Source organism: Dama dama, chromosome 30, assembly GCF_033118175.1.
Source record: "Dama dama isolate Ldn47 chromosome 30, ASM3311817v1, whole genome shotgun sequence".
NCBI lineage: Eukaryota > Metazoa > Chordata > Mammalia > Artiodactyla > Cervidae > Dama > Dama dama.
Window position 1 is genome coordinate 31846712 of NC_083710.1, and position 26199 is coordinate 31872910.

General features: G+C 33.5%; 1 protein-coding gene across 6 annotated transcripts in view; it reads right to left on the reverse strand.

The window, feature by feature from the left end:
• PDS5B (PDS5 cohesin associated factor B) overlaps window positions 1–26199 on the reverse strand; it is a 170391-nt gene that overhangs the window by 66068 nt on the left and 78124 nt on the right. For all 6 annotated transcript variants that reach the window (XM_061133534.1, XM_061133533.1, XM_061133535.1 and 3 more), the window contains exons 11-19: window positions 23628–23773; window positions 21295–21446; window positions 19956–20069; window positions 13604–13685; window positions 11234–11282; window positions 8820–8959; window positions 7264–7379; window positions 2018–2123; window positions 85–245 (exon numbers count right to left, since the gene is read on the reverse strand). In XM_061133534.1, the coding sequence (XP_060989517.1) occupies window positions 85–245; window positions 2018–2123; window positions 7264–7379; window positions 8820–8959; window positions 11234–11282; window positions 13604–13685; window positions 19956–20069; window positions 21295–21446; window positions 23628–23773 (1066 nt within the window). The remainder of the gene's footprint in view (window positions 1–84; window positions 246–2017; window positions 2124–7263; window positions 7380–8819; window positions 8960–11233; window positions 11283–13603; window positions 13686–19955; window positions 20070–21294; window positions 21447–23627; window positions 23774–26199) is intronic.

Here is a 26199-nt window from a genome sequence, read left to right on the forward strand (position 1 = left end):
TTGACTCCAACTATTATGTAAATCAAGAAACAGCAAGTTATTTTTTATTTTCTAGAATATTTATCAGAAAAAAACTCAACTCACGATCTGATGTGTGGGAAATCCTCTTCAATTTTGCCTCCTGTGTTTTTGAAAATTTGGAGTGCAGCTTCTGCTACTTTTTCATCATCCATTTTCAGACAAGCCAGGAGAGACTCAAATGTTTCAGCAGAATGAAATGAAATAGGATGTGTAAATGAGAGTACCTAAAAAATGATCATAAAAATGATCTATAAATCCTTTTCATCTTTATAAATCCAAAATGTTACACACTAGAAATGCTACAAATCAAACTAAAAACACAAATAATTATGCTAAAAATAAATGAGAGCACTGTAAGTAAAATTTAAGACTCAAATATATAACAGAAACATTCTTGTGTAGGAAGACTGTACAATCTGAAGAAACAGTTATCTTCAAAATTGAACAACACGCTAACATAATTCTCAAAATAATCTGGATTTGGTTAAGGTTTGGGGAGGAGGGGTGGAAGAAACTGAAGGTAGGAGAAAAGGAAAATGAGAAGAGAATTTAACAAAATACCTCTATTATTCTAAATAAAGGTCATTAGAAGAAGATAACATTTTTGGGAAAAAGTAATCTAGCGAAGATCCAACCAGTCCATCCTAAAGGAGATCAGTCCTGGGTGTTCACTGGAAGGACTGATGCTGAAGCTGAAACTGCAATACTCTGGCCACTTCATGCAAAGAGTTGACTCATTGGAAAAGACCCTGATACTGAGAAGGACTGGGGGCAGGAGGGGAAGGGGACAAGAGAGGGTGAGACGGCTGGATGGCATCACTGACTCGATGGACCTGAGTTTGGGTAGGCTCTGGGAGTTGGTGATGGACAGGGAGGCCTGGCGTCCTGAGATTCACAGGGTCGCAAAGAGTCGGACATGACTTAGCGACTGAACTGAACTGGACTAAACTGAATCTAGGGGGAGAGGGTAAAACATTAAACAGTAAAAGAAATTGTAAGGTTACAATAATCACCCTAACACAGGACTAAAGAAAAAATAAAGCAATAAATAGACCTTACCACATCTAAGAATTTAATGTAAAGTATAATAGATTATAAAGACAACAGAAAATAACTGAAAATGGATGAAATTTTTAATAAACAGACCTAGTAAAACTGGGTATAGCGATTTGAAGGAAATCAAATTAGACCCTCCATTACAATCACACTTTCAAAACAAATGTCTGCCAAGACATTAAGTACATGACTTAGTTTAATCCCTTTGCGATAAGCATTATTTCTACCTCCATTACACATGAGGAAGCAAAAGCAATTAACTTAGAGCAAACATCTAATAAATGACAGTAAAAAAAAAAAAAAATCAGACCTGCTTTATGACACTCTTAAAAACACCGTCTTAAAACACATTGAGAAAATGCTTATAATTTACTACGGGAAAAGTCAAGATATAAAATTGTATATTTAGTCTCATTTCAACTGTACCAAAGAGTATATTTTTCTATAGATTAAAAGGAAACAAAAGAACTATTTATGAATGATAGGCTTCTCAATGTTTTCTTCTTTATGATTTTATATGCTCTAAGTTATCAACAATTAACTGATATTTCTGTAATAAGTAAAAGACAATGGTATATTTTAGCTAACAAAACAACACATAAAATGGACTTTAAAATTTTGGTGCTTTCTGTGGTAGGGTTAGCAAGTTCTTTGCACACTAATGAAACCTTCAAATTATAATCCTTAATATAATTAATACTAGGCTGTATTATATAATTTAAACATAAAAATATTAATATTTAGCTTACATGTTAGAATAAATTCGCAATTTTACCTAAAATTGAGTAAAAGTGATTACCTAAAAGTGATTAAGAAAATTTTACTTTAGATTCTATTAACCTAGAAAAGCAAATCTCAAGACTAAAAAATACAAACTATATATGTAACAGTTATCTCATTAAGCACCTAAGTGCCTAAATTTCAATGTAAGCATATTTACCTTAAGCAGTTCAAGACCTGCCCTGATGGCTTGATCAGTTGGAACACCCTCATCTTCATCATCTGCTGTTCCATCTATTGATTTGTTCACTTGCTTTATAAGAGCACTAAAGTATAACAAAAAAAATTTTTTTCTGTTTTTTTCAACTCATTTTTTATTAGCAATGTTTAAGAAAAATAATCCTGAGTATTTTCTGTACAGACCACAACTAAACCACACACAAATTTGATACAGCTGTTTCCCAACCATTATGGCAAAACAAAAAGCTGTAATAAATATTTTGAGATGCTTCTTTTCAAAATGATATTTCCCCATGTCCATTCAAATGAGGTCAAAATGTTATCTGACTTGCTGTTTATTAATGCTGCATTTTTATTCTTGTATTTGCTGTGTGACGTTTAGGTCCAAACATGTGAATGATAAGAAATGTTTTCCAATTAATTATCTAACGTTCATTATGGCTCCAATATGTAGAACAACATATACTTTAATAAAGGATAAATGGTAACATAAAAGCACTTTCAAACAACCTAGCAAATATTACTGTGTGCGGCACTGTTATGAAAGCCAGAAAGGACTGCTTCTGACAGATGTAAAAATGTCATACAACAAACATATAATAAATCCTCACTAGAATACTCAGAACAGATCACAACGGAAATACAATATTTTATTTTCTTCTAAAAACAAGCTTATGTGATTTTAAAATAATCATTTGAAATGCACTGTCAATTATCCAAAATACTCATTCACTTTGATAGGTATGTTTTATTACAAAAAACAAGTAACAAACATCAAGTCAGAGACCTAATATGTATCAAAATACAAGAAAATTCAATTATTCAATATTTTTTAAAACGCTTAGATTTATGTTTCTACAAAAATATTATGTACTCAAATCTAAGGTCAAGATATGAGTCAAATACATCTGTCTTCCTTGCAATATCCTCTTAAATTTATTATTCCCTTAACAGTTAAAAATCACTGAGGATGTTTTCTGTCCTGTTCTGCCCATTTTCCCTGCTTAACTGTTTCTCATAGCTCCAACTACTCCAAATAAAAATCTTCAACCTGAATTCTCTTCCCAAATTTTCATCAGTTCCAGTACCTAAATGTACCAAAGGAATGAAAAATGCCATATATCCAAAATGAAATTCATTTCCTTCTTCCATGACTAAGAGCAGGAAGCTCTCAGTCTAGTGAGGGGAGGCCAAAGGCCAAAAATAAGTAAATAAACACATTAAAAAAGGTAATGAAGAAACAATAAGGACTGGAGAGAAGGCCAGGACAAGAAGTGAGGTTGGTTAGCGAGGGGAGTGAGGAAAGGCATTCCTGTAGAGGTGGTACTGCTGTTGTTTAGTTGCTAAGTCATGTACAACTGAGCTAAAAACCACAGAATAAGAGCCAGTGATAAAAAGCATCAACCTGGAAAATCAAAGAGAAGGAACTGAAAAACTATTACAAAATACTAGAAGTTCAGTGAGGTTACACCACCAACACTAAAAATCGACAGAACTATTCTGTATTAGCCAAAGTCACCTTAAAAATACAGGGGCGAGGGGTGGAAGAAATCTATTTACAATGACAAGTCAAAATGTATAAAATAACTAGGAATAAAAAGTTTTAAATGCACAAAATCTGTATATAACTCCTAAAATTATATAAAGGGAGCAAAGAGATTTGAAACAATCAAGACAAGTATTTTCCTAAGATGGAAACTGTATTACACAAATAGCATTTGCCACTACATCTAAAAATATCTTACAGGAACACAACTTGGTGTGGGATAAAATTTTACACATGCATTCTATAACTCATCTGGAAACATTAAGTGATGTTTGAGAACAGCTAGTAAATATTAAGGGAGGAGGGATGAAAGAACTTTCTAAACGAAATTTAAAATTTTATCCTAAAAGCCTTAAAATACAAAGAAACAAAGGAAAAAAATCCAGTAAGACCCTAAATATTATTAAGAATTTATCCTACAATAAGGGAATGTCTCAAATCAAATAGGAAGGAACCAATTTTTCAATAAATGGTTTGATATAACCAGCTACTAGGCTTTTAAAAAAGGATGGATCTCTTATGTCCACCTTACAATGAAATGGATTCCAGAACAATTAAAACCTAAATGTAAAAAATATAGCTACCTAATATGATACCAGAAAGAAATAATAAAGGAAACAAATGATAGATCATATAATTTAGTATTTATTAATGTCAAGCACAAATTTAAAAGGCAATCAAACTGTGTTAATAGCCTTATTTTATAAAGCATTCATATAATCAATAAAAAAAGACAATTCCTCTAAGTCACTTACAGAAAAAGAAGAAGAAAAGCAATCAGCCAAGAAACATATGGGGAAAAAAACATTCAACTTTAAACAGTGCCATCATTCACTGCAGCCATAAAATTAAGACACTTGCTCCTTGGAAGGAAAGTTATGACAAACCTAAACAGTGTTTTAAAAAGCAGAGACATCACTTTGCCAACAAAGGTCTGTATAGTCAAAGCTACGGTGGTTTTTTTAGTAGTCATGTACAGATGCAAGAGCTGAACCATAAAGAAGGCTGAGCGCCGAAGAACTGATGCTTTCGAATTGTGGTGTTGGAGAAGACTCTTCAGAGTCCCTTGGACTGCAAGAAGATCAAACCAGTAAATCCTAAAAGAAATCAACCCTGAATATGCATTGGAAAGACTAATGCTGAAGCTGAAGCTTCAATACTTTGGCAATCTGATGCAAAGAGCTGACTCACTGGGAAAGATTCTGATGCTGGTAAAGACTGAGGGCAGGAGGAGAAGGGAGTGGCAGAGGACGAGAGAGTTAAATGGCATCACCAACTCAATGGACATGAGTTTGAGCAAGCTCCAGGAGATGGTGAAGGACAGGGAAGTCTGGCCTGCTGCAGTCCACAGGGTCACAAAGAGTTGGAAATGACTTAGCAACTAAACAACATCATTCACCTATAAAATGGCAAAGACTGAAAAGGGTAACAGCCACTATTAGGAAAAGTTAGGTGAATTGGACACTCCATGACTACTGGTGGGGAAGAGAGTGGAACCTTTCTGCAGTGTGACGGTTAAACCAAGAGGGCACTGGAGCCAGACTTCCTCTGTTTAAATGCCATTAGCTACTTCCCAGCAGTGGGAAAGTTACTCTAACATCAGTGTAGCTCACTGTTCCTTACCTGTAAACTGGGAATAAACATTTTTTGCCTTATAGAGAGGTAAATGAGTTAAAACACATAAAACAAAGACTGCACATTATAAGCACTAATGGCTATTACCTATTATTATTAGTTATGACTGAACATATCTTATGTATTACCAACCTACAAAGACATGCTTTGGTCCTCAGTCTTTTTGTTCATAAAATTCATTATTTCTGGAAACAAGTATCTTAACTTACAAAAATACTGCAATGACCTGGTTTTATCTTTCTGTAATTTGATTTTAAAAAATTGTCTGTCATGCCCAAACAAGAAGCATATCCTTTCTCACCAGCTCCCTTCATTCTTTCCAAGGTACTACTATTCTCTTCATCATCTGGATTTGACCCCATAAACTTCTGACTCCTCCTCCATTTTATTCCCCATTTCCAGTAAGAGGACCTGTTTCTAAGGTTGTTCTTTTAAAACCTTCCTCAAATATGTTCTTTCCTTTCTATTCCACTACCGTCATCCAAAGAAAATTATAACAACACCTTAGCAGGCTCTCTCTTCTATTTCCCTCCTCCTGTCCCCCATCAATCATTCCTGCTTCTCAACAGACCAAAGAACAAAGTAAAAGCTCTAAAGTCAGATCCTAAAGGCTTTCCACAATCTGACCCCAAATGCTTTTTGAGGATCACCTCAAAACACTTAAATTTCTCCATAGAGTAACTTAAATTTTGATGGCAATCATTTTCTTATATATAAATATCCTTAATCCTTTCTATCCAGTTAGCTTGGCTTATATAAAACTCAACACCTAGAATTCTCCTCCCATTTCTGTAGAAATAAAATCTTACCCAGTCTTCCTCTCAGGTCAAATACTACCCTCTCAGAGAAAGTCTTTTAATCCTTTGAACACTATCTGCATCAACAATTTTATGCAACTATAATATAATCTCTTGATTAAAACTCTTATTCCACTACTAGACAGAAGATTAATTAAAAGTATAAAGTATGCTTTGCCAATACCTAACTAGCATTGTTTTAAATATAGAAGGCATCGGCTTATTTAATGAATTTCAGTCTGATTCAGATTTTTCCTTGTAATAATATAAAGGATTCCGGTTTTTGTTTTGCTTCCTTTTATTTTTGAAACTGAAGAACACTTTCCTCAAATGAAAGACAAGGCAAGAGGAGTCCAAAATAAAAAACAGGCATCCAACGTAGTGTCCTCCTCCACTACAGAGGGTTACAAGCCAAAAGCTATACCTATGCCCTCCCTCCAAAAAACCCCCAAAAGGGCTTTACTTAGGACAGAGTGTACCATTAGTAGTATTTTAGATTCTAATATACCTCTGAAAAGTACTACCAGTCACTAACAAACGAATATGCTCTCCATATTTTATAAGTATTCCTTTTTTCAACTGGTTGAAACACTTCAGGAAAAGCTTCAAACAAACAAACAAACAAAGGTGGGGGGGAGCTTCACTGGCAATCTACTGGTTGAATGGCTCTGCACTCCAATGCAAGCAGTTCAATCCCTGGTATCATGCTGTATGGCATGGCCATAAATAAATAAGTAGGAGAAGAGCTCTTCCCACATTTTACAAAACCAAGTACAGACATAAAAAGGAAGTATTTTCCAAGATGCCAAAGTCAGGTGATATCAAACCTGAAACATTAAATGAAAGCTGTCTTAAAAATAACATTTTTAGTTCTCAGATACCCGTGGAAATGCATCATATGTTGTTTTATAACATAATCACTTTATTTTCTTTTCCAGAAGGTAGAACTGCAACTTGTTTCTATCAGTTAACCTATGCAAGCTAACTAACCAGTATACTGTTAACAGATAAAAATTAGGCTTGCATTGACAAATTTTCATCCAAAAAGAGTATATAAAATTAAAAGAAATAACATGAAATACTAAATACATACAGATATATACAGATAAGTATATAGCCATTATGTATATACATATATATATATATATATATATAATTAGTGCCTTACATATAGCAGATACTCAATAATGACTACTAAAAGCATGATCAAATTAATGATAATGAAAATTCAATATTTTCATTAAATACCTGATAGACTCAGTATCTATGTGCACAGGTGCTATCCTCTCCAAGAGAAATTTGATCATTTCCAGAAAAGGATTTGTAGGCTGTTTGGGGTTGCCCAACTTCTTAGTTATTTCACGCTGTAATGGAGATGTTTAAAATATTACAAAAGTATGTTTAAATAATTCATTACATTAAAATGTTAAGAAACTACAATAATTAAAATCACACAGTACCAGTACTATTGGCATAGTATTGGTGCTGGAATAAACAAATCAATACAAAAAGACTAAATTAAGAATTTAGTATAGGAAAAAGGTAACACTTGAAGTAAACAGGAAAAGAATTACTCAATATATTGTAATACTGAATATACTGGAAAAGCTCAATAGACATTTTTAAAAATAAAAGCAGAGTTAGATCCCTATCTCATATCTTACACCAAAGATATTCCAAAAGGATGAAAACAAACACAAAAGAATAAAACCAACGGTCACGGGATATCAAACTTCAACAAGCAAAATTACCAGGGGAGCTTATTAAAACTACAGATTCCTGGGCCTCACTGTGAAGATTCTCATTTAGTCAATCTGGGGTAGTAGAGCCAAGAATCATCTTTTATAAAAGAATTTAGGAAGATACACAGGAAACAGATTAAATAATAATGACATAAGTAAATATTTTCATTGACCTGCAGTACAATGGGATTTCATAAGCAAGACTCCAAAGGCAAAACCTTGAGGAGACTGCTGACAAACTTAGTGAGATAACAAAACTATCATACGTAAAGGGCATCATAAACAAAATGAAAAGGGCTAAACTACAACTACTGGAAAACTACCTGCAGCCTAATTAACACACAATGCCATGACATACTAACAAGCCAATGAGATAAAGACAGATAGTCTAGAAAAGTAGGCAAAGATTAAAAACACACAATTTACAAAAGAAATAAGAATGACTAATATATCCAAGGAGAAAAAGTGGTCATGTGATTAGCAACCAATTTTTACAAATCCTATCAAAATAATAATGTTTTTGTTTGAGTTTTGTGTTTCCAACAGTGATAGTGGCCAGTAGCAAATTTATCCTAAAGAAAAGAAAACAAAACTGTGTAAAATTATTAAGCTATAAAGATTATTTATATTTTACATTAATCAAAAACTGGGGAAAAATGTAAATGTGTAACACAAGTGGGGACCATTCAATAAATTATGGCACATATATTCAATGGTGTGCTATGTTGCTACTAAAGATAATACAGTAAAAGACTAATGAAAAAGTAAAATATACAAAGCTCTGTATAATATAATCTTATTTTAAAAGAACATGCACCATAATATTAACAACTGTGTCTATAGAGTAATTACAGTTTAATATATTATTATTTTTGTGATATTTCCTAAATTTTACATAATGAACATAAATTATTTTACAAAAGGGGACAAAAAAGGATTTACGGGCTTCTCCAAACATTACAGAGGAGCCTGGCAGGCTACAGTATATAGGGCTGCACAGAGTCAGACACGACTGAAGTGACTTATCACCAAACATTAACTCTTTTAAATTTCTCTCCTTACCACACAACCTTCAGCCTGTTTGCAGGAGCATGTTGGACTGACAAGCACTTCTAACTGTTTTCTTATTTTCTCATCATCTTCTAACACTTGTGTGAATTTCTTCATGAAATCCTGAGCCTTACCAGGATCTGGCAAATTTCCTTAAATTAAATTAAAATACAATTTTAGATATTTCCTGAAATAATAAAAGAGCAACATTTTTCATTCTTTACTTTGATGAAGAATCCTAACACACAAATTCATTTAATTTAATGAGATAAAAATTATAAAGATCCTTTAATAGTAAATTTTCACAAGTAAAAAATTTTTTCCTAGAAACATAAAATCATTGTGAAGGACCATCTATCCAGAGAAAGACCAAACTGGCTAATTTTAAATAACTCCATATAATACCTAAAGGACTTAAATGTCAACCTGTTCTGCACTGTTTACTGTTAAAGCATCCACAGAAAATGCAGACACACATGCATGCTGCTCGGTACCAAAACAGGCTGAACAACATGGTCCAGGGGTTACTGCCGGATATGCCACTACCACATGAGAAAGTCTCAGTTCTTACAGAATCAAAAATTAGTTTTATACTGCTCACCCAATACATCATTAATCAAAACACTTACAAAAGTTAACAAAATATCCATCATAACATCGTTTTTTCTGGCTGCTCACAACTGTAAAGGAGAACCAGACTCGGTAGGACCCTGCTAATAATAGGAATTGTAATACAGAAATATGGACTCTAATAAAAGTAACAGAAACCTGTTGAATCTTGAAATACGAATACAGTAAATGCAGTCTTCAAGTTCATATATGACTCTGAAGTTCCATTTATATTTTGGCTACATGACTGAACATAGTAAGAACTAATCTCCCCCCCAACTATGTGACTGTGTAACCTTTCCCTATTTCCGTAACACAAAAATTCTACTGTACTGTGTATCAACAGTTTTGGGAAAAGTCACTTTACAGCCCCTCCACAGCATCATATTAAGGCTACAATAAAGCATGTCACCTAAGAAACAAAATGAAAAGAAAGTGATGGGAGAGGGAGAGAGGAAGGAAAGAGAGAAGAAAAGGAGGAAGGGAAAAACAGCAACAAAAAATCCCTTTAATTCAAGATGCTACAAACATACTTGACCACTGGAACTCTTTTTTTCTGATGGTACTACTAATATGTGCAGGATATTGACATCCCTTGGAGCAGAATTTGGGAAATACTGTACTTGTTGGAAGAAAATGGATACGAGGTTAAAACAGAAAGACTACAGGAGATTATCTCCTTTAGGGGATAGCTTCCACAGCCAAACAACCAGGGAAATACTTATTTAAAAGCAATAGCATGGGGACTTCCCTGGTGGTCCAGGGGCTAGGACTCCATGCTTCCAATGCAGGGGGCCCGGGTTCAATCCCTGGTCAGGGTACTAGATCCCACATGCCACAACTAAGACCTGGTGCAGCCACATAAATTAAATAAATAAAAAGAATTTAAAAAAAAAAAGCAATAGCATGAAATCACTTGCTTTAAGTTATCCAAAGGGACTGAAAACTAATTTAACTGCTCAGGACTAAAAGGTATTTTGGTGTGAAATTTCTCCTCATGCCAGAGTTTCTATCACTTAGTCTAATACCAATGAATTAGGTTACTATTCTTTTTTAGTGTCTTAGCATACTTCCACATACATCCTGGAACATTTGTTAACATCTCAAAAATCCACCTAAGATCTCTTCATTAGCCAAGTGGAAGCTCGGTGCAAGCACTCCCCCAGGTGCTCCTGATCTTCCCTCCGCCCTCGTGCTATACACAGGGATCTCCGAGGTGAGAGGAAAAGCTAGTGCCCTACAAAAAAAGCTACTTTTCCCTGCCCTGAACAAAGGAGACATGCTACACAACCCTTTAGTATTCCCTGTTAAAAGCAACTAAATGACATTTTATTTGAAAACTCTGAAAGCAAAAAAGTGAATTAACTTTTTTTTTTTTTCAAAAAAAAAATTTGCAGTTATTAAGTATATCCTTCATTCTAAACTTTGACTCACAATGAAATTAGCTTCAGATAGATTCACATTAGAGCAAACAATAGCTAAGCACAGGCTCAGCTTTTAACAGCAAGCTTACATAGCAATTTGAATGAATTCTCAAAAATAAATTTATGTAATAAAACCTTTATCTAGCTCTTGCTCATACCAAAACACAAAATAATTCGCGCAGAATGCAAAATAAATGAAAATGAGAAAAAAACAAAAAGGAAAGTTGAGTATGCTGAGGAAAAGAAAAAACATAAAAATCAACCAAAAACCTTTAATCTTTTCCTATATTATCATAGCCTAAAATGGAACTTTGAGAAATATTTTATACTACCAAAGAAAGAAATGTCTCAAATAAACCTTAAATTTTACATATAATATTTGAAGTAACTTACTTGTAATAACCATCACTTTTGAAAATATGGCCTTGACACTGGCATCTGTCTGAAAATCACACAAAAAAATGCAAAATTAAAATCTCCTAACAAAAATCTTCATTATATTCTTCAGAAAGTTAAGCATAACCCACTCACACTCTAGGCCCACACCCGGACCACCAGTATATGCTCCTTCATTAGACATGTTTAAACCCCTGATAAACTGAATGAAAGATAGAAGTGAAGTCATAATCCACCCTTGTCACTTCTTCCCTCATCCTGTTTTGTCATCCTCCCAAAAGAAAAAAAAAAAAAAGATATGACTGCTGCATCAACCTTTTGGGACACAGAGGTATTCTGTTTTTCTTAAGTATACTCAAAGGACAGGACAACTTAGTTTAAAAGGGGAACAAAGTAATCTGGAAACATTGGCTTTCATATCGGTAGTCTATTGCAAACAAAAAATTGAAAAGTATATAGTTCTGATTGAACTGAGGTATTTAAGCCTGAGGATCATGACACGTAAGTCAGGAAGCCATTGGGAAGACGCTAGATGAAGACAATTAAGATGCCACTAACATGTACAAAAGATTTTTCCAAGAGGGCTAGTTATATGCTGCATCAGGGTAGTATACTATTTCAGTGAATGAATATCTTCATTACATTGCGCTTCATGTAACATATTCTGTAAAGTCATGGGTATGAGTGATGTTTCTAAGAATGCTAGTTATTCACTGCATCAGGTTAGTGTTATTTAATGAAAAGAAACATCACCAAAAAAGCACAATACTGCAAGTCACTTTGAGAGACACTGAGCAAATCAGTTAAGTTAAATGAAATAAGTAGAAGGGCTACACTGCTAAGAAAGAATAAAAATTACCTTAATCAGAAGGAATAAGGAAGAAGTCAAAGAAACATTAAATATCTAAGAGTCTTCCTGATAAAATAGGCAGAATTATAAACAGACAAAAATTAAACACAGCTTTTTTTTCCCTAACTTTAACTGTGTAACATCTACTAGAATTCTCAACATAAAGTGAGTATTAAGTAATAGACTTAATTCTTCTTTCACTACAATGCCACTTTAGAGTACTAATCCTCCTCCATTCTGCTGCTTCTTCACACACACATTCTGTTTCTTCTTCTTCCCCACCACACACAAATGAGAATTCTCTCTCTGACTTAGATAACATGCTAATTATTTTAAGACAATTTAAAGGAAAATACCACAAAGCAGAAGGGAATAAACACTGTAACTGGACTGAGCCTACATTTTATTCCTAGACTGAACAGGAATACCATGAGTTTTTATGCCAAGTTTTTATGAACAAGCCAAGAGAAGAAGCTCACACTAAATAAATTTTAAAGGGACAGTGAGAGTCAACAAAGCTATTCTTGATTACAGTCTCATACATCACACCGCTCAACACACAGCCTACACACTTAAAATGCTATTCGGCTGCTATTATGACTTTAATAATGTTCAATAAGTCATAAACAAAGAGATAACTGTTAGCCTATAAAACAAAAATACTACTCAGGTGTAAAGCTTCAATCAGGCAAACAAGGGGCAAGAAATGTCTTATTACTACTACTGATTTAGAGGTTAAGAAAAAAGTGAGGTCACCATAAATCACTCAAACAACTACTATTAGCGCACTGATTTTTAGGGCAAACGGCAAGATTTACACCTAGGAAAACTGGAGATGTTCTTCCTTACATGAAATAACTGCATTCTATTGACCTCTGTCCTATAAACATAAGGTGGTGTATGTTGTGGGGAAAGGGTGAAGGAGTCCACTATACACTGAAAAAGAAACAAACATAACACTGTGCTGTTTTCCCTGGATGCAATTTAAAATGACCAGACACACTGATTTTTAGATGAATTATATCTTTTACAGGCCTACATACAACATTCTCAAACAACAGCAATTGGATGAATAACTACCATTAAATTACAATTATGAAGACCAGGTAATACATTAAAATTACCATAATATTGGTTGTAAGTAAAAATATCAAAATACTAAACTATAATTACATGATTTTAAAACTTTCTATAACCACAAGACTATACAAAGATGATGGCAGCATTTCAGTGCAGCAACATTAAGTGTAATTTTACTGTTTTATATGCTTTCCATAATGCTGTTATTGTTTTTTGTTTTTAAAGTTACCAAAAAAGGCTTAATTCTGAGTACACAGAAGCACATTCTGTTCCCTGTTGGTTATCACCTTCTGCAGATACAGTAAATTTAAGTTTTTCTATGTAGTAAGTTTCTTAAAAATTTCAGTGTTCTAAGTTAGAGATCATAGGTTCTAGAGTCAGAATTGTTCCACGCAGAAACAGCTGTTCAACACGTAGCAGAAATGGTGATAACTTACTTTGGGTTGCTTAATTAAGTCGAGCAAATCCTTTACTTGATGTCGGAGCAGATTTTGACACTTCCACATTTCATTCAATGCTCTGAAAAACATAAACACGTAAATTTAAATAACAAAATGGGATAAAAATCCTTCTAGGATATTCCAACTATGTTAATTTTTTCTGTAAGTTCAGATTACACAAGGAGATGACAAAGATGGGGTAAAAGTTACAGGGGCTAAACAACTGATGATATATGGAGAGAGAAAGGAGTCAAAGAGAAGAGAGAATGACATTTGGGGAGATGGGTATATCAAAAGAAAGGGATTAGTGGTGACTGTTTTTCCTTTTGTATAGAAATAGGGAAAATTTCTCATTAACTGGAACACATTTGCAGGCAAGGGCATAGAAATTAACTGAGGTGATTACAAACTTGAGAAATAAAGCAATATTTAATGGAATAATATCTTGCAGTAGGTAGGATGAAAAGGAATAAAAGACAGACAGACAACAGTGAGCTCTGAGATAATGGGGATACTTTTTCCTGAAAGAAAAATATTGTAATTTTACATAATATATATTATATACTTTATTAGTTATTTATAAATTATATTATGTTATATAAGTGAATATTCATCTTATACAGCAAAAATTTTGATGTCCCCGTAACACTTTTATTGTTCTCGGGCAGAAATTTAAAAAAGAGATTTATATAAGAAATTTATATTTATATATAAAATATATATAAATCACAGAGAGCAGTTAATGTTATTTAAATGCTGAGTTATAGAATATCAGAACCATTTATATTTAAAATTTTTAAAAAGAAATTTTCCAAAACCAAATACTACTTCTCATTATTGTTTTCAATTATCTATACTTCTATTGGGGCTTCCCAGGTGGCACTGGTGGTAAAGAATCTGCCTGTCAATGCAGGAGACCAAAGAGACTCAGGTTCCATCCCTGGGTGGGGAAGATCACCTAGAGAAGCAAGTGGCAACCACTACAGAATTCTTGCCTGGAAAATTCCATCGACACAGGAGCCTGGTGGGCTATAGTCCATGGGGTCACAAAGAGTCAGACACGACTGAGCACATACTTTCTATTAACCCCATTACCACACATACAAAGCACTGCTCTAAGATAATAATTTAATGCAGACATATATAAAACCATGTAAAAACATCCATTTTCTTTTGATAGACAAAGCAATTATTTGCTTAATATTTTCATTCTCAACAGTGTGTCTTAAAAGTACTTTTATATTTTTTTAAAAAGGAGATAAATTAGCAGAAATTTGGACACAAATTCCTTTATAGTAGTCCCTTATAAATGGTACTAGCAAAACAACAGTATTGGGGCATTTTCATCTTTAAAATACTTATACTTTACTGTTTTCAAGGTACTAAAGTTCCCTAAAGTTTAACAGGCACATTTCAAGAATGCAACCATTAAAAGAAAAATGACCATTATCCAGAGGACTGAAAAAGTCTCACAGCAAAGTAGCAGTTATGTAATTAAAACAATACTTTTGAAAGAAACAGAGCAGTCATCTGTGAAATTACTTCTGAACCCCAAAGTCAATGAATTCTCTCCATACCTACACATTTTATCACTACTTTTAACTCCAAAACGCCCTCGATTTTGAAACTTGCTTTCACTTAGAGCAGAAAAATAAAAAAGAAATTTTCTTATCTATTATAGTTATTTATTAATTTAAAGATGAAATCTTAAGTAATTCTAAAGCTTATTATAAACTATTACGGTTGCAACTTAAGTCAAAAAGTGACCATTACATACTAAGAATTTGTACTGTAACAATCAGGAAGGGCACCCCCTCAAGCATTTTAATCAAATTATATTAAGCAGCAAAGACAATGTGTCCTTGTGTTTTGCCTTTCTAAACAGCACTTAAGGAAAAAAAAAATTGTACTAGTGGAAGCAGTATTACTATACTAGGAAGACAAATATCCATTCATTCAATATTAGTCTGAATTCCAGCTCTGTCACTAAATAAAAGTGAAAAATCTGACTAGAGCCTGGATACTCTTACATTTGTTAACTTTTTTTTTTGATTAAGTGACATTTTAAGTAGACAGCTAATCCCCTCATGCGGCTCCGCCCCATTTATACCAATGCACTACATGCTTGCGTCATTTCAAAGAAAAAGAACTGCCACTGAGCCACAGAAACCTATCAAACATTGACAAGAACCTCTCCTCCAGTCTTCCGCTCCTAACTGGCAAACTACCCCTCAGACTTGGCAGTACAGAGCTGTTTAGATGAGAGCTTGATCAATGAAGGATAAGATCACCGCCAGGACACTACCACTGATACTACCACTTACTCTCGGCGATAACAGCTGCTCTGGGAAACCTGGGGGAGGTGGAAATATACACCATGATCAGGGGGTACTCAAGCTGCCTCAATTCTCCTCTCCAATCATCAAGATACTCAGTTAACTTAGTGACTTACCCCAAACTGGGTACGTATCAAAAAGTCTAAAATATAGAAGGTACTTTGTCTCCCCCAAAAGAAGACCATCACATAACAAAATATATGGCTCTTTCAATAAATAAAAATCCTTACCAAATAAATTCTTAGCAGGAACCTGCTTGTTACACAGGAGCTATTTTAAATACCATTCAAACTAATTAGAAGTCACAAATTCAAATGACTTTCTGGGCTAGAATGGTAATACAAATGAATGAAGTAGGACAGCCATTATAATACAGAGTGGTGAGCACTGTGGTAAAATCAGAAACATTAAGTAAAACATCAACATTATTAGTATTCAGGACGATGGAAAGAGAATGAGACAAAATTTCATACCCAAAAGATTCACAAAAGATAAAATGCCTGACAGAGGATGGAGAAACTTAGAAACCACTGGCAAAGAGTATGAATTAGTATAATCATATTGGAAAATGATTTGACTAGTTTATAATGCTGGAAATGTGCATCCTCAACAGTTCCACTCATAGCTGTAACTCCAGTGATCCTAAACCTTGTCTGCCCATTAGGATCCCCTGAAATGCTTTTCTAAAAACCCCAATGCACATACTACAAACTAGACAAATTAAATGACAAACTGAAGATGAGATTCATGTGTCAGTGTTTTTTAAACCTTTCCAAATGATTCCAATATGTAGTCAAATCTGAGAACCATTCACAACTATACCTCAGAGAAACTCTTGCATGTTTACTAAACTGGAAAAGGTTCACAGTAGCATTATTTGCATTATTAAAAAATGGAAACAACACAAATGTCCATTCTTTCCATGCATTCAGATCTGCAATGTCAAGATGATAGAATAAAACTGTGGAATAATGACAAAGTAATTCAATACCTCAGTGAAAATGAATGACCCATAAGCTATGTAGAGACAGTGGATGAAGTTTAGGAACATAATAGACTGGTGTGAAAAAAAAATCACAGAAGACTATACCCACAATCACTCCACTTTTATAAAGTTCAAAAATGATCAAAAACAAAAAATATATAATTAGAGGATACATACATACGTATAATAAAACCATTCTTTAAAAGGAAATGAGAAACACAAAATTAAGGTTAGTGGTTTCCTCTGAAAGGAAGGAGGATGAAAGAGGGTGGGTGGCAGATTCATAGACAGTTATTACTATGCTTCAAAACTCATGATTTCTTTGGGTGCATAAAATACTTCATGACAGTAAATGTAAAGACTTTTGGAGAAAGTAACCACAGACAAAATGTAAAGAGTAAGTAATAAAATGTTAAAAACCATCAAGTGTATAGTTGGACAGTTAATTCGAAAAAGTTGATTAACAGGAAGTAACAGACAAAGGGACATATTGAATTAATGGAGAACTTACAAATGGATAACATAGTTGTATAGAAACTTGAGAGTGTGGGTATTACAGGGAAGTCATTAGAGGGAATAATGGACTTGAATATCCATATAGAAAATAATGTAAGATTCTTATTTCACATCATACATAAAAATAAATTACAGGAAGAATAAAGATCTCAATCTGAAAAGCAAATCTTTAAAATTTTATTTAAAAATATAAAACAACAAATTAACCTCAGCATAGAAAAGAATTTTTAAAATATAGAGAGAGCACAAGCAAAACAGAAAAAGACTGATATATTTAGTTATATTAAAATTAAAACTTTTATATGTGCTAAGACACCATAAGCATCGTAAAAACATAACTATAAGCTCTAAGACATATTGGGCAGATACCTGACAAATGTTTTAGTGTATAGAACGTAGAGAAACTTTACAAAAAGTTGATTTAAAAGATAATTTCAAAAATGTTATACACACACACACACACATACACACCCCTTACTTATTTTAACTTAAAAGAGAGAAGTATTCATGCACTCACCAACCATTTTTGTAGAAATCAACTGATCCAAAGATTGAAATTTACATTCAGCTTTTCCATGAAATCATTTTTCAGTGTATCTCAAAATATATTTTCAGTATATTATTTTAGTTCTGGAATTGGCATTTATGTTTTCTGTATTCTATTCACAAATTTTTTAATTTTATTTTCCATTTCTGGTATTAAAGTTTTCATTAGTTGTTTGCTCCTATGGGTTTGGAAGTTATACACTCAAATTCTTTTAGGGGTGACTTAAATTTTTAATAGGTAAACTTGGTCTAATTAATCAACATGTCATATCTGTCCTCACTCTTACATGACGAAAGAACATCAGAACACTACCTGCCATCTTAAGATGTTGTTATCTGACTGTGTGCCCCCTTCCAGGGAAGGAGAAGGGTATCCTTCCCTTCTCTCATGAGCTCACAAACTGTTGCAGTGGTGTAGGTTGACTCAATGTCAGCCTAGATGCTAATCTACTTTTTAATATAGATCCCAACACTTGTTTAAGAAAACTATCCTTTTCCTTCCTTCTGGATTTAGTTTCCTTTTTTATTCTTTAGTAATTTTTTCAAGTAGGATTTATGAGTGGTGAACTCTCACTTTTTGCTTTAAAGTGCCTTTAATTCATTACTACTCATGAATGACAGCTCAACTGAGTCAAGGCATCTAGACTGGTTGTATCTTAAAATAGTTTGTTCCAAAAGGGATATACATATATATATCATATCTCATCCATGCTAAAAGGCCATCAACTGCACCATGAAGAAAAGGATGCATTCCTATTTCAGAGATGTTAGCATATGAAAATTTAACATTTTACAATCAATTAAATACAGTGGAAACACATTTTACTATATGCAGTGGAAAAAGAATGAGTTTTGGAACCAGGTAGAACTGAATTCAAATTCTGGCCTTGTCTCTTACTAGTTGTGTAATTTTATGCAAGTTAACTGATCTCTGTGGGATTCAGGTTATCACGTGGAAAACAGAAAAAATATCACTTATGCTAGGAGTTGCCAAGTTTTTTCTATAAAAAGCCAGATGGTAAATTTCACAAGCTTTGTGGGTCATAAGGTCCCTGTTGAACCTACTCAACTCTGCCAATTGCAGCAGGAAACAGACAGAATTAACACACATTCCTGTGCCTGAAATACAGTCAATATTAAGAAATGTACATTTTCCCTCCTACAATCTTTTTCTCTACATTTCTGTGAAAGATATAAACAGACCTATAACGATTTCCATGCGGGAAGTGAAGTGAAAAATCCCATTACACTGTGACAGGAATGAAAATTAGGTACAGCTCCCTAGACTTCTAATTTCTTCATATGTAAACCCCATTAGCTGGGGGTTAAGTTACCCATTTATTAGAATACTAAGGATCTATACTTTCTGAAACCTAGAGCATATCAATCTCCAGGCCTCAATTTGCTAAGCCTCAGTACAATTCAATTAGCAATTCCTCTTCCAAATATAAAGTGCCAATTCCTTACAAAGGCCTTCAAAAGCACTTTTTGAATGAAACATGGTCATAAAAATATATTTTTGCTTACCTTTATGCCAAACTATAACACCATGTTGAGATTATGCAGCACAAAAATATGTATCCTACTGGTTTACACTATAATTCTAATCAGTATCAGGTAAAAATAAGAAAGTACTACTTTCACAATATGGACCCTTCTAATGCCTTAAGGAATATAAGCAAAAAACAAAGAATACATCAATATTTCTTGAGACAACAGAAAAAAATAAATCCTAAAAGCTACCCAATCAATCAGCTGTTTTTTAATTAGTTACAAAAATCCTTTTTAATCTCATGTTAGTAGCAGTACTTTCTGAAAAAATTTCCAAGTATTCTATTGCGTCTGACCATTTAAACAATGTACATTACATAAATTGTCAACATTAAAAATACAGTTGTTTTCGTTTCCGTAAAATCCAGTATACTGCAAAAGATGGAAAGAACAGAGTTTGACATTTGAAACATACTTCACTGCATTTAAATCCAGTGTGGCATACAAATAATACAAGCATTTCATGCGTTCTGTTGTTTCCAAATTGTGGGGGACCATGTATTGAGCAAAGATCCGTTCAACAAGCAATCTATGAAAAAACATAAAGTACTCTATTAATTTCTATAAATATACGTATTACATATGTATGTAAATTTCCAAAACATATAAAAATACATATAAGAAAGCTTCTTCTTTCTGAGTGGAGATGAGATTTACAAATCAAAAGGTTTAACAAGAGCCTCCCCCACCCCACAAAAAAAATGTTAGCTGGATATACAAGAAAAACTCCTATACCTAGCAAAGATAGCTACTTCTGCATGACCTTGGGCACGTGATACACTAGGGGCTCAATTTCATTAGCTAAATAATTAAGGGCTAAAAACCTACACTAGAACTTTCCAAGTGACAAATTCTAATCTAAGTTAAAACTAACAAGGAAATATTTGTCTTCTGAGTTTCCACAGTGATCATCATCAAAAACGACCTAGATAAAAGAACAAAAAGAACAGGGGAAAGGGAAGCTACCAAATCAAAATGCAAATCTCTGTGCATTAATGTCACATGCTCAAAAAGCTTAAAAATGTCAATTTTTTAAAAATAGTAACTGTGAAATTTCTTAGCTAGTATCAACCTAAAACACTCAGTTTCTACTTCCTACACCTCTTAAAATTCTAAGATGTCCTACTGGTTCTTAATTTTCTTATTTTGATCCTTACAGGTAAGATCATTTGGACCCCACCAAAAATTCATCAAATCAATGCAGACTACAAGCAGGATCTACAAGTCTACTAACTATAGAATGGATAGGTTCCATACAAGATCTAATCTTATATACTTGAAAAGAAAAACACAAGACTATATTCAGATAATGTGTTTTTATATATAAATTTATGTTATTTTTTTAGCCTTAGGTAGGAACTCTTTTTATTTAAAATGCCTAAATACAAAAGGTGTATATTTGACTTGTATTTGAAAAAAAAAAATCAATCTGACTCCTTATAATACAATTACCTATGAAACAAAATTTAAATTATAATTGCATACATTTCTACTTTCAAATATTACTCAGTTAAAATACAGTATATGAAAATAACCATAAAAGATGTATCCATCCCTAAAGTTATATGTACATCACTACTTCATTTATGGCTTTGGTGGGAAAGCAACTAGTCACTCAAAATTTTTAACTTGCAGTAAAAACCGAAAAGGGAGTTTAAAGTTACAAACAAAACTTCACCTAAAACAACAGCTCAACAACAGTTATATAATACCAAAAAGCACCAAACATTTTACTTATGGTCTCTTTAACTTACCTATCATCAATACTATTTTGATAATATATATGGAGCAATTTGTCTTTGATCCATGAAATCTGTTTTGCAGCATCTTTCCCAGCTGCTGATTGTAAAGCATATTTCTTATAAATCTGGGCAAGTCCCATCATGGCTTCTTTGCGTACTCTCCACTTAAAATAAAAACATTTTTTTTATAATTCAAAAATGCCTCCTTATATTAATTCCTTCAAGTTTAGTTACCCCCTTTTTTACTTTACACAATATATTTTAATCATACCTTACTAGATGTTAATTTGTAATAACTTTGAAAAAATACAACTATCATTTTAATATTTACTATATCAAGCATAGACATCTATTAATATATAAATAATTTTAATGCTTTGGTATCTCCTGGAGAAGGAAATGGCAACCCACTCCAGCATTCTTGCCTGGAAAAAATCCCATGGACAGTGGAGCCTCTTAGGCTGCAATCCATGGGGTTGCAAAGAGTCGGATATGACTGAGCGATTTCACTTTTGATATCTTAGACCCTTAACAACTTCTAAAAACAAATTTCAATCACAATCTACTTAATGTCACTTAGAATTAGTGAGGGAAAACATGTTACCAACTTTTAAAAGGCAAAGACAGTTGAGTGCATAAAGTGTGCGCTATTCCTTATAGAATTTTTCCAAATTATGGTCTATATTAAACATACTTATAAAGGTACATAGAATAGTGGCTTTATCAGATGCTGAATGTAAAGACACATTAGTGGTTCATTTTGTGTACCTGGGAAAGACATTCAGGTGTCAGAATAATGTATTCAACTATTTTTTTAAACGAGTACATATCTGCTATATATCTAACATTAATTACCTCAGTATGAGATTAACCTTAAATTTTACAGCACTATAATCAGTAGGATGTTAGTAATATTTAGAACTTCACAAATCTTCAAAGACTATTCATATTTCCTTTGCAGTCATAGCAACATTTTTCTTTTGGTTTCTCTTTTAATTACAGTAAACAATAGTCCTTATTTCATCCATCCTTTGCATACACACTGAAATCAAAGACTTCAAAAGCTTTATTCAAAATTCAATACACTTGTAAAAACTGTATATCAATTCCCTATCTTACCTCTAGTTCCTGAAACTGGTGTTTTAGGGAGAATTTAAAGATAGAGAGCATATTCTAATACCACCAATACTGTAAATACATTTAACAACTTTTTGGTATTCAATATATACAGAATGACCCAAGCAGTCCTATAACAAACACAATGATCAAACACACGTGAAGCATGATCCCAACAACACACAAACTCTGACCATGAAAAAGATTACTTAAACAACACTCAGAAGGCTGTCACCCTAGCATGATGCAAATCTGTTTTTCTTCCTTCACAACTTTTGGCCTTTTCATTGTTTAGTACCCTACTGGTATATTCAGTAAAGACAAGTCTAAAACTTATCAGTTAAAATAAGTTGCTCTGAATACCTACAGATTTCACAAGAAAGCCATGCAACTCCTGTCCATCTATTCTCCACCCACAACCAGCATGATCAAAGAGAGAATCAAATGATGAAGAGAGCATAATCAACCTGTAAGTGACTGTCAAAATGTTGTAAAGTATTTGCCTGGCTAAAGTTATTCATAGCTACCAACAAGCCTCCTGCTTTCTTTGCTAATTAACCCCTAAATACATAAAAGATTTTCATCTTTCATCAAAATCACTCTTTAGTCTAAGTCTATAAAATCCATGCCATGAAGGAAAGGCAATGGGGAGGAGGGGAGAATGAATATTCAGTGAAACACTAAGCACCGAATACATCCCAGGCAACAAGGAACACAAACATAACAAGACACAGTCCCCTGTTCAGAAGCCGCTGACTAGTGAGGGGAGCTATGTGGTGCTCAAGGAGGAAGGTCTGGGGTCAGGGAAGGTGGGCAAGAAGCATGCTGCTCTGCTCCGGTTAGCTTTGCCACGTTGAAAACATCTTTTATTTTCTATTCCATAGAAATTATAATACAATCAGCTAGAGGACTATGAATTGATACCCGTATGAAAGGAAAAAGAGAAGTTGTGTCCGAGGGCTTTACAAAGTCATTTATTAAGATTAGTGTACGGGTTAAATATCTCACTAATCTACCACTTAGACCTGTCCCATTTGAGGATGAACAAATAATATGAACAAAACTTAATGTAACAAAATGTAAAACCTTATAAACATTATTTTAGATATTAAAATGCCCCCCCAAAAAAGAGCTAATTTCATTTAAATCTCAATATTTGCAAGTGAAACTCTATTAAAACTTCGAGTATTCAAAATATAAACCTACTACTAATTATTATTCCTACTTACCCGTTTATCTAATGTTCTCTCTCTCACAAAATTAAGTAAGTGATCATTGACCAGAAGAATATCTTTTTTAGCAGCTGTAACTATAGACACAATAACATCATGCCTAATAGCTTCCTCAGGGTCATGTGACCTCACTTTAAGATACTCTGAAAGATAAAATTTTATGATTAAAATGGAACCTTGACAATTAAAATGTCTTAAAAGATTGCATAAGACCTTTGAAAGTAAACCACAACAAAAACAAAACCTAAGTAGAAAGCTTAATGTTTCAAAAACATTAGTAGCAGGAGAGACAGAAAGGAAGAAAGAGAAGGAAGAAGGAAGGAAGGTTACTCCTTCAGTCAAAATACAGTAGCTTACATGCAACTGAGTAGTAAATCCCCTCCCCATCTATGGGGCAGGGTGGATGTCTTAGCAGTTCCTAGGCTCATTAATTCAACAAGCCACATAAATGAATCAAGAAATATATCAATGTTAAATATTTCACTTTGATTTTTTTTTTTAATGGTTTAAATAGTTAAGTCAAGTGGTTCTGCTGGGAAAAGACTATAGAGAATTCAAGTTTCTATCTCCCTTAACTAGGCAAACCCTTAGTGAGGTTATTGAAAGATTAAATTAAGATAATGGCAGCAAAGAAATAGGATTACAGCAAAGAGCATAAGACCATTCCACTTAACTGAACTAAAAGAAAGACCAAAGGGATGACAGAAGAAATGAAACATTAAACAATTATGTGAGACTGGAGGAGAATATTAAAGCAAAAAACATGGGAGTTCAGATCTGGCACTGAGAAAACTGAAAGAAAAATGAACAATCTTCAGTAATGATATATTAGGTTTAAAGAAGAGGTACAAGTGAATATATTCCCTGGTAACTCAGACAGTAAAGAGTCTGCCTACAATGCGGGAGACCCAGGTTCGATCCCTGGGTCGGGAAGATCCCCTGGAGAAGGAAATGACAATCCATTCCAGTATTCTTGCCTGGAGAATCCCATGGATGGAGGAGCCTGGCAGGCTATAGTCCATGGGGTTGCAAAGAATCGGACACGACTGAGTACCTTCATTTTCACTTTCACCACAGGTGAACAAAAATTATTATTCAGCTTTTTAATTAGAAGACTAGTAAGGTATAATTTTGTTGTTCAGATCTGAAGTAACAGCAAACAGGGCTTATGATTGTGAATGGATATACTACTCAATAAATGAACAGTTAACAAATATCATGTAAAAAGCTCATAAAACCAATGCCCAGGTCCTAATCTCCTCCACCTTGAGCATTCTCTACCAAATGGAACTATTTCAAACAGTGAGAAAGACAGTATGTGTGATAGGCAATGAAAAGTGGATACTATACAATAATATAGAACAGAAGAAATTGTGGAACAAGACACCAAAGGCCAGTCTTCATCCAAAGGAGATGCTGTGTATATGGTGGAACTGGAAGGGAGTCCTTTATTATAAGCGCCTTCCAGAAAACCAAATAATTGATTCCAACAGGTACTGGTCCCAATTAAACCAACTGAAAGCAGCACTCAACAAAAAGCATCTGGAATCAGCCAGCAGAAAACACAATCTCCCATCAGGATAATGCAAGACTGCATGTTTCCTTGATGACCAGGCAAAAACGGTTACAGATTGGCTGGGAAGTTCTGATTCCTTGCATTATTCACCAGACATTGCACCTTTGGTTTTCCATTTATTTCAGTCTTTACAAAATTCTCCTAATAGAAAAAAATTTCAATTCTGTGGAAGGCTGTAAAAGGCACCTGAAACAGTTCTTTGCTCAAAAAGATAAAAAAAGTTTTGAGAAGATCAAATTACGAAGTTGCCTGAAAAATGGTAGTAGGTAGGAAAACAAAACAGTCAATATGAAGTTTAATAAAGTTCACAGTGAATATGAAGTTTAATAAAGTTTTTGGTAAAAATGCAGTGTGTCTTTTATTTTTAAGTTAAAAACCTGAAGGCCAACCCAATAATAATAAGCAATAATATGAAAGTTGGGGAAGAGACTGCTCAGAGTTAAAGTATTCAAGGGTCCTCGATTGCTCAGAAAGCTAGTATTCTGATTAACTTTAGACTTAATTAGTCAGCTATGCAGTGAAAACATGAAGGAGAATGTAACTTCCAGGCCCATGTGGATAAAAACAGAAAAATGAGAAGAAAATACACTGAGCAGATGAGAGGAAAAATAGAAATAAGAGAAGCAAAGAATAGGCATGTAAAACAGAAAATACAAAATAAGATCACAGGAATAAATTGAACTATGTCAAATTCAATATATATTTTCAATAAAAATTTTAAATCACTTTTAGAATACTACATATAATTTATAGACAGGTACACATGTAACATAGATAGAAAAACATGAACAGGTTGTAGATCAAATTTAATAGAGAAGTTACTCTAAGTAGGAAAAAGAATCCCTTGTGAAAAGCATTTCAACTGTATCTACAATGTATTTTCTTTTTCTCTTTTAATCTCCTAAACTAATACAGAAAAATGCTAACATTTCTGAGGAAGACAGTGGCTACTATATTCATCTATATTTTCTGAAATATTTCATAATTTTAAAA